This window comes from Varroa jacobsoni, unplaced genomic scaffold, assembly GCF_002532875.2.
Source record: "Varroa jacobsoni isolate VJ856 unplaced genomic scaffold, vjacob_1.0 scaffold_1047, whole genome shotgun sequence".
Taxonomy (NCBI): Eukaryota; Metazoa; Arthropoda; class Arachnida; order Mesostigmata; family Varroidae; genus Varroa; species Varroa jacobsoni.
Window position 1 is genome coordinate 670,060 of NW_019213949.1, and position 10,091 is coordinate 680,150.

General features: G+C 40.5%; 2 protein-coding genes across 3 annotated transcripts in view; both read left to right on the forward strand.

Annotated features, from left to right (window-relative positions):
- The first annotated feature begins 200 nt into the window (after positions 1-200).
- On the forward strand, positions 201-7,757 carry LOC147752731 (uncharacterized). Of its 2 annotated transcripts, none has more exons than XM_086970765.1 (4): positions 201-956; positions 1,093-1,313; positions 6,008-6,144; positions 6,524-7,757. In XM_086970765.1, the coding sequence occupies exons 1-4, from the start codon at positions 524-526 to the stop codon at positions 6,687-6,689; spliced, it is 957 nt and encodes a 318-aa protein (XP_086826891.1). In that variant the 5' UTR covers positions 201-523; the 3' UTR covers positions 6,690-7,757. The 2 variants fall into 2 exon arrangements, with proteins under 2 accessions (XP_086826891.1, XP_086826892.1); XM_086970766.1 differs by having other exon boundaries at positions 207-436.
- Positions 7,758-9,717: 1,960 nt separating this feature from the next.
- LOC111266049 (uncharacterized) overlaps positions 9,718-10,091 on the forward strand; it is a 3,270-nt gene continuing 2,896 nt past the window's right edge. Inside the window, exon 1 of the mRNA XM_022843182.2 lies at positions 9,718-9,864. Within this exon, the coding sequence (XP_022698917.1) occupies positions 9,786-9,864 (79 nt within the window). The 5' untranslated portion in view covers positions 9,718-9,785. The remainder of the gene's footprint in view (positions 9,865-10,091) is intronic.

Below are 10,091 nucleotides of genomic sequence, written 5' to 3' on the forward strand. Positions count from 1 at the left end.
CTCTATTTCATCGAGCGGTTCTCTGATATTGTGTAGACGATTTAATCAAAGATCACGCATTACATGATTTGTCATGGGTGATGTCCCAAAGGATGGCAAGGGCGACTTGGGCGCCAATTGTTCAAGTTCGACTCATACAAAGGGCTTGAAGCGGCTCGCCACGTATTCAAGAGTACAGTGTATGTGTGTCATTGGATCCCAACGTAAATACTTTACAAATTGGTAAGGAAGGGTACTCTGTTGAAGAAAAAGCAGCGAAAGCTCACGAACTCGGTGTGACTATATCGACTGAGGGTTGTACTCGCCATGTCGCTATCAGCGCTCGTTGCGGCGATCAGACATTTAATGAATGCCAACGATGATGCCAACTAAATGTCCGTCTGGACGTTAAAACAACCCAGCTACACCAGCAACTTCACAGAATACAAGCGAAAAGGTATCTGGTTATGGCTGTTTGGTCTGTGTAGTGGGATTATCGCGTATTCACGGTGCCTTTGCTAGGCACGTATTTAGGCTGATCACAATGCGACTTGATACGTTTCACGAAGTCGTGGACATCCCGGCATATGCCATCTACATCCTATATGGTCTAGTAACGACATTCAACGTAGGCCTGATAGTTTGCCTTTGGCCGTTTCGGAATCGCACTATAATCAAGTTTGTTTTAAGCCTTCTATGCGCCGATCTAGTGCAGGTTCTGATATCGATGGTGGAGGCTGTCGGTATTATGGTTATGCGTGAATACACCTGGTGGTGCAGCGTATCCGTTTCGGCTGAAGAAGCCTCGTGGACTTCAGCGGGATACTCTCTGTTGTTGCTATGCCTCGAAATATTTTTCAGGAGCGCATGGCGACGCGGTGTAAAACGACGAACCCTACGACTTCGGGCGACTCTCTTAATATTGGCCGTATGGACTATCAGCTTTCTAGTTCATGGCATTAGCATTCCATTTTATCGTAAGTTCAAAGTAATGTAGTACAATAGGTAATATCGATGTAGAGCCGCCAATTTGAGAGTTTATGTAAATAGCAAGGCATAGGACAGTCCATTCTTCTACTTACATAGGCCTATTCATATCTTCGTTATGTACAGAGAAAATCTGCGAGCCCTACACAATGAATGAACAATACCAAATCGTGTACAAAATATCGTTAGCATCTATGAACTTGTTAGTGCCAATGGCATGGAGCTTCCTGCTACTACTCAAGACTGCCCAAAACTTTGAAAGGAATGTACACGTTAGTGAAGACTGGATGAGAGATTTCTCTGTCATTCTGCTTCTGAACTTTATCGTCTGTTGGGTTATCAAGCAGGTACGTGTAAACATTCATGTGTTCAGGGTACAAGCTATCCTGTGAAATAACCATTTCTCTTGTTATGAAATTAGTCGTCGTGATAGCCGTGAAGGAGGTGAAGATTGATCCGTAACGTAGACGACCCACAATATGTACATGTAGAAAGCTAAAAGTTACGCAAACACTTGGTTTCGATGGATCTTAGCTACCCCACTGTAGCGGGCTATGATCCAGCAATGAAATCAAGAGTATTATGATCTATGGACTTCCGATGGGTAAGTACTCTTCATTTGAGTTTATTATTGGACATCAGCGAGCTAGATATGTGCGCTTTCTGCATATTGTACTAACCTAATTCCGAATTCAAAATGGTGGACCTTGTCTGCGTGAGGAATAAGACCGTACTAACTTTCTACATCCAGCTTGCAGAGGATCGGGATCGGCGGTGCACAGCGACGACGAAGGCAAGCAGCCATTTGCGATTCAGTTAGCTTCTTTGTTGGTGTTCTGTCTTAAAATGGTTACAGAACTTGAAGATAGCATTCTAATTTCGAAAAGGCTGTCCCTTTCTATATTCGATTCTATTCTATATTCGAAATAGTTACTCGTTATGTGGCCAACCTCTACAAGCGTTCAAGCTACACGCGCGCGCTTCGAAACTGATGATCTAATACGACTGTGTTGAACCCTTTATAATTATCACTTGAATGAACTTATCTGAATGCTGGAAACACTTTGAGCGGGCTGCGTTTCTCACATACTCGGATAATACAGATTCGTCTGTAATCTAGTTACCAGTATACAAATGATCCTTTTAATATATTAACAACTTCCATTCGTGTCGTCATTCATGTTTGGACTTATAGCATTTGTCATCTGTTCGTCCAACGATCAGGTTATAAATACTGAATTTGTATGCTCTTATACGATTTTTTCTAAATCTAGTAATACACGATGGATTTACCAGCCACGCGTCTTAAATCCATCGATCCATTTCTTGACCGTTGTGATGATCTATGCTTACTTCGTTACGATGTGCAATAGCGATGTAGAAAGTTCAGGTAATTTGCAAATGTTACCGTACAGCCGGTCGACGAGCGGAACTTCTCAAGGTAGCACGTGTTTACATTTCACCGTATCGCCATTTAACAGTGATGCATACATCAGCTTATCTTTAGGTTTATTCAGAAAAAGACACCTAACGATTGATCCGAGAAGGTGTCCTACCTGTTCACAGAAACCTATTATATAGCTGCACCTATTGGTAGCATCAGCAGTCTGTCAGTGATCAGGAGCTAAACTATCCCTAGTTTTACTAGGCACGTAACAGCTCAGACGGCCACGCAACGTACAAGTCGTCACAATAGTGGAACAACAACCACATTACTACGGTAGTAAAATGTCGAGATCACGTGTTAATTTATGTGAAGGGTTCCTGGATCGCTTAATTGTATTTCTGTGTAAGACATTCGTCCAAATGGTGCCCTTTTGCCGACTGGAATTGTTGGTCCCTTCGATTTGTCGTCGCTGCCAGCTAAGGGAGAAAACAGATGATTAAATTCGAGGGGATTCATTGTGAGAACGATATTAATTAGGAATCAACTAAGCGGGCTGTAAGTATTTTTTGCTCAAGTGACAAAAGCCAAGTACCTTTAAACGAAATCAAAAATTGCCTAATTTTTGCATTTTATTACTAAATAAAATACCTATTTTATAGTATCAGTACAATTTTTAGTGAACACTTTATTTCAATGGGTGAGACCGACACGTGTTGTGCGTGGCTCTCCGTGGTCACGGATAAGCCTAATGAAGATGACACTCTTGACGTCAGCTAAATAGCATAGTCACGCAATCCCTACTATAACTAAAGGTTTAAAATTCAAACTGGTCTATTCTATTATTATTCGAATTGGTTGGATTTATCCGTAGCAAGATTAACGACGTTCATAAGTAGAGTAATAGAGACGCAATTAAAATAAATCACTGTTTTTTTTTTAGGTCTAGAGTAGGCAATTTTTGCTCGAGGAGAGACCTAGAGCGCCCGACCTGAAACCTGTTGCTTAGGAACGCTGTCCTAAGGCGTTAGACAAAGCGAAGACGAGTGAAATTTCAATAGGCGCTAAAGGAGCTATGAGTAAAGAGAAAAAAGATGACGTATAAACTCCAGCCAGGAGATCCTGTTTTGCTGTAATAATGATTTAAATAGGATGAAGCCAAACATTTTGCCAGGCAACATTACTTAAAGGATGTCAAAAGGCAAACGGAATAGACGAATTGTATTTCTAAGCCTTTATGAACATGGAATTAATTTTTGTTTGGCTGCACCTGCTAAAAAATTTACCTTTCGAGGTGTTAAAAATAGCTTTCTCTATTTTTAGTGGCCAAGTGATACAAGGGATAAGGAGCTTGCTTTCACCTTTAGCGCTCGATACAATGTTAGATAGTTCTTAAACCAAAATTCATTTTTTAGCCAGTCTGGAGCTAATACTGAACGCCTCTATACAGATGCACAGCTACACGTGTCTGGTGCAAATTAAATCATCAATTCAAATCAGCACACTCAAATGTGGGTCTCACGTTTATGACCCATAAAAGAACTATTGTGAGAGTGGATTACATCTCATGTGTTGTTAAGTTTGTGTCTAGTTTGCAACCAGAATCTGAAAAAAAGAACGGCAACTTCTAGAATTAATTTAAAGCTTTATCTATCCCTAATTCAAGTTGAGAGTACACTCGAGTGTACGATGTCTACGTCATACAGCGCCGTAACTATCCGCTCGGGGTTTGAGCAACACCGGGCAGAAAATATGCATATTTGATTTAATATCATCAGTACAGCGGTCAGGAATAAATAAGTTAGAAGAATCTAGAAGTCTCTAGCGCTACATCAACTTTTTATGGTACTGCTAGTGGGATGTCTGGTGAAGACAATAGCGGCGCATTCATTGCCAGGATCCTCTTCCTTACTTCTTGCACCGTTTGTATCTAAATGTACATACATACTTCGTATATGGCTGTATTGTAAAGTCTCTTTACTTCCCCTTTAAATCTGCAAGTCTGTCGAGAGGGCTACATGTATCTTGAGACATTCGTGCTCACTGCTCGCGGACTGAAACACGAAAAGCTCTGCATTGGTGTGTACCTACCTCTTGTCAAGGAAAGCCACCTCAATGCTTGATGATGCTTTTTCTGGAAATACCGATGGCTTTTCTCAGGTGTTCTCTTTCTATGGAAAAAAGGAACTATGTTAAAGCGCCCCTCTTGTCTTAAAGGCACCTGATAGTTGCCTAGGTTATGGACCTAGCAGACGCAAGGGCTGCAGGGCATTTCAAGTGATATTATAAAAATATAAAAAAATACAAAATAAAATAAAAATAAACAAAAGCTCTGACTAGCTTGTGGACAATCCAACTTGACAGAGTGTATGGAATACAGAAACGATTCGGCCTTATTTGTAGATAGATTTGTAACTTTTGACACTGATATGAATGATAAGTTGAGTAACATTTTAGTTACTAAATTTATAGAATAGTCCCTTTATCTATGAGAAAACCAAAATGCAAGTTCTGCAAGTTATTTTTATATTAGCTTATATGCTTAGCATTTCCGGAAGTATCCTATGTAGTTTAAAATGAGTAAAACGCTTAAAACAGTTCAAATAAGTTCTAGCCTATGCATGCCCAATAGACGTTTTTATTCTTTCGGACGAAGATTCGCCATTTCTTTTATCTCTTTTTTGGCTAGTCTCAACGGCTATTCTATTGTTCATAGGAGAGCGAGCTTATGTCGACGCCGGTTTCGTCCTGTATCCCCTGAACGTTCGGCATGGCATTACATCTTTGCCTTCTCAAGAACAGGGGCAGACGGACAAGATAAAGTCCTGTACTTGACTAACGAGCGTTAGACGGATTCGTCCGAAACCCAGCTCATATTTTTTCAGTGAACGCAGTAGCCATCATGAGAAAAAGACGCATTTACTGCGCTGTATTCGTTCAAGAGCCTTGTTGCTAGAAAATAATAAAATAGTTATGTGGAGTCGTCTAGGGCGGTTCAAATGCTCGTACACATGAACATTTCGACATCTATTAATCCAAAGTCTGGTGATGTCCGCTTAGCTGTCCGATGGTGGAATCCGTCCACGGTCCACGAACGTCTATACGACGCCGGCCGGGAAGCAGTTCGAAACACAGGACGTTATCGAGGCATAAATTCAGAATCAGCTTAATTCGAAAGCCAGGAATAATCTAGCCATTAATTTATCATGTTCTAAATAGCGGAGCGAGGTTTTTGAGTTGACGCAAGAAGTTGGGATCTTTCCATGCATTGCATATACTGCACGTTCGAAATTGCGTGCCGTTAAAATTTGCTATTGGGAAGCCGTCCTATATTGCGACTATGTAATAAACGAATACCTTCAATGATTTCACAGAGAGTATAGTGCGTTTATAACCTCGACCGAACTCAAAAACAAAGCGATCCGTTGTATGAAATGTCATACACAAAAAATAACGCATTATAGATGAAAACAACTTTTCTTAACTTGATATTTAGTGTTATTTTTTTAGTCATAGTTGGTATGTATGCTGACTCGCTCATTATTTACGTATCCTAAAATAGAAAAATAGTTTGAGAATCGTGCATGTATCCACTAACTATAAGTTTCGCCTAGCGGACACAATTGCATTTATGTATGCCGCCTTGCCGTTTTTCAGCTACCGACGATTGTCTTCTGGGAATATCGGGAAGTATTTATTGTTACCGATAATCTCGCGTATATCGTCTCAAACGTTCGTTGTTTTATTGACTCCATGGTTTTCATTCTATTCTTCAGTGAAATCACATCCCTCGGGTACGTTATGACACATGCTGCTTACGTCTTATAGTTGTAGATGAAAGTTCCCAGCTAATATTAGCCAAATTCCCATTGGACAAATTCACCTTTGACAAAGACTCACTTACAATAATCTACTTTTAAATGGATAAATAGTTCGAACTGCTATAGTCATTGCAATGAAGCAAACATCTTAGAGTGGAAAAGTAGGCTACTTACTCTCGGTAACTTGGAAACGGGCACACTATAGTAGTTACTTATTTTACTTTTTCATTAAAAACTACCATTACAATGAACGATACAAAAAAATGACTCATCTCTCAGCTAAGAACTGAAGTCTGCCATATACTATTATAACCGTTGTTCGTGTCAATTTGTGCAATTTAATCCCTGCTAGCACCTGTGAATGCACTGGAGAACTAAATGGAAAGACATCACCAACGATCATCACAGCACACGCTCCCTCGCGCGGCCAACAAGTTCATCAAATTGGAGGAAATCCTCTACCGCGCAACCCTCGATCTCTCACTCCGCCCCCTTTAGCAAGCGCGAACGATCTCTGACCAACAGTAACATCCACAGCGTTCGTTACGACAAGGCTCATTTCCTCTAAATGGCTAGTATTTGAACCAGCTCAAACCGTTTCGAGTAGCTTCAGAATCAGGAGTTCTCTATTCTCGACATTTTGGATGACGTTAAAGTCAACATACGCCGATACACAGCCACGTAACGTTGAATAGTTTCAATTGACATTACAGGTAGCGCCTTTTCAAGGTCGCAATACAGGTGTAGACGTTTTGTCGGAATGAATATGAACGTGCTTCGGTTAAACGAACCGGTACACTGTAGTCGTTCGATCCGAGGCAACTGTTTTTCATACCTGATTTACGGATACACAATTTTCTATCATACGTTGTAGGGCGAAACGTCAGACACGAAGAACGCGTCCAGGAGCTAATGCAATAATTACCTTTTGTCGTTTACTAAAGTCGAAGTAGAATAGAAAAAATGGTAAGCTGTCTCCCGTCTGGCATGTCTTCAGTATAAAAGGATCAACGAACGAATCCGAGATCTTTCCTAAATAACGAGCGTTTTATTTCGTTTTTGAATGCTTTCTCGCGGTTGCCCGCCCGACATACTAATGATGAAAAAAAAACTGAAAAGATGTCTTTAAATATGATTACTAGTTAAGGTTGCCTTTGATCTGGGTTCAATATATAGATTAGGCAATACTCGACCCAGCAAAGCAAGCAGTCCGTTACCAGCAAAAGCCCGCCAAGTTAAGGTGCCGAACCTCAGTACACCGCAAGCTGAAATAAACAATATAATAATCACCTTTACTTACACAGCTTATATAGTTATAGCCGTCGGTGAGGCTAGAGGCAGCTACGTCTGGTCGCTTTCGGCACTGACAAAAACGCAAGCCCAGAATTCCTGGGGATTTTATTTGTCCTGTCTTTCCTCCACTGAGTTCCTCATTAGTGTTTTCTATTATAGCAACCTCAAAGAGCTGTAGCCCTGCTGCACGAAGCTACCTAATAAACAAGATTTATGAAAGACAACAAAACCAATTCCAAGTTAACTTTCTCGCACTGTACATACTTAATAATAAAGCGTAAACGATATCTTGACGTATAGCATTCTTGATATGATCATTAAAATAACTAGCGCACATAATTATTAAATATATATTAAAGACTTGCCATATATTCTAATTATTTTTTCAACTAGCATGCAGCAAATGCTATGCTATGATATCCTGTGATACAGTTTTTAGAATAAGGCTGCAGTGATCTTCAAAACTAGTAGGCCGTGAACGCCAATTCGAATTCAAGGAACCGTGCCTGATATCCGATCGAATAGTCGCTCGTTCGATAATTGCGACGGAACTCTTCAGGCGGCGCCTAATATTAAATGAGTCTAACCATTAACAATTAGGGCTGCGCTCTCCTGTGCATCTTCATCCTAACCTATTGTGTCCCCTCTCGGTCTGTTTCCAATTCTTCCATCGAGGAGAAAGATCACCGGGAGCTGAAGGAAGCCGACGATGAGAGTCGATTTTCCCGTGAACAAAGCTACACGCTGTTGCCCGTGCGCCAATACTTCAGTGGCGTCCGGCCGCAGCTGAGACCTTCAAATATATTTTGGCTTACGTGTAGCTGTAGACGTGTTACGTAGCTAATTCGAACATATACGATAAGGTCCTCGACCATAAATCACTGTCAGTTATAATACAGAACCTCGAGATATCTGGTATGAGTGCGCTGGACATGTATTATTCATTGATGAGTTCTGTTATTACATCATGATTAATTATTTTTAAATAAATAAAAACTAAGTAAACTGGATTCACATTCACGGACAGCTAACAAGATCCGTTTCTTATCAGCTTTCTATTTTTTCACGAGCACCGTCTTGGATTCTAAGAAACATTCCGTTTCTAATACGCCATTTCTTATCACTTAATCTTTATACTGCAACGACATAAATGCTAGTTCTATCCACTTTTCAACAACAAGTAAGATGTATATCTATGATTTGATCTTCAGTCGTTTGGCTGGTTAATCCTCTTGGTGTCAATAGTCTCGTTAGAGAAACGACAAATTGAAAGCCCTTATAACAAGGGCCATTGCCGTTAGTACAATCTTCATGGCTTTTCTGGTGGATGGATAGTGCTTGAAAGACTAACCTACGCCGGTTTCCTTTCTACTTTAAACGCAGCGTCAAAACACGGAACTAACGAACACCAGACGAAACAATCAATGCTAGACGTTTATCGTTATAAGAGCAAATTTCTGAAAAATGACTGCACACAATAGCAACAAACGTTTATGGCGGCCATATGATGACAGACGATGACGATAGTAAGTCGCAAGATCACTTAAGGGAGGGAGATTCTAGTGATTCGTGTGACCTGCCCTTTTCGCCTGTTTTGCACCCCCTTACCACGAACTCGCTATATGTCAACGCTAATGAGTAGCTAGTGCCGTCACGGCTTGTTCCTGAATTTCACGGGAAGAAAAGATCAGAACCAGTTTTAGTTTTAATAAAAGTCCCAAAACTAAATTTGACCACAGTCTCAGACTTTCCAAATTGTTCAGAAGACGAAAATTGTCGCGGAGTCTTGCCTCTTGTCGCACAATCTCAGCAAGGGATAGTCCCTTACATTAGAGTTAATGTCGTTTGGTGTTATTAGTAAGCCTCTTCTGACATCGTTTGACCGGGAAATGCGTATGTGCACCAAACGCCGCTTGTGATGGAATATCTCAAGGTTGTACCAGATGCATATTTTCATCTGACAGAAACATCTGGCCAGTTTTTAGTGTAAATGATTGATAGAGGGAGTGGAATGTATACCGTAGCTCTATTTAACTGTCAATGCTATGAATCAGGCAAATGTTTCATGGATCATAAGTGTATCGAAGCTGCTTTTTCTAAATCTTCGTATTATTTAGGATAATACGGTTTATTATTATTATAACAATAAATATATGACAGATTAATCCCGCTTTTTCGACTGCAATTGAAGAAACACCCAACGTCACGACTATCCTTCTAGTCGGACCGCTCGCAACCCTGGATATATTCCAGGACTCGCCGTTCACCTATAGCAGAGTTACAGGGTCGGTTTAGCGCATTTGACACCCGGTTTATTCAATATGTGGTCATTTACCAGTGGTCTGACGGTTACACTTCTTGCGATGTCCATGGCGCGTCCCGATAGACCATTAGATCCAGGTATTTATCTACTACATACAGGTTTTTATTTGTACGCCAGCATTAACTGAAAAAGTAGACTAATATAATCAATTAGTTAATAAAAAAAAAATTCTTATGTACACAATATTCACATGAACAACGTCTCAGTTTTCGATAGCAATGTTTTCGAAACGATAACAATATCTGTGGGCATTAAAACGATCTTGCCGTCTGCACTGGGGCAATCTGAACAACACATCTATATA

Coding starts and splice junctions, on each gene's coding strand:
- LOC147752731 (XM_086970765.1), top strand. CDS start 524: ATGCGACTTGATACGTTTCACGAAGTCGTGGACATCCCGGCATATGCC. Junction 1,314..6,007: donor TCTGTTGGGTTATCAAGCAG/GTACGTGTAAAC, acceptor GCCGTTTTTCAG/CTACCGACGATTGTCTTCTG. Junction 6,145..6,523: donor AGTGAAATCACATCCCTCGG/GTACGTTATGAC, acceptor AATCCCTGCTAG/CACCTGTGAATGCACTGGAG.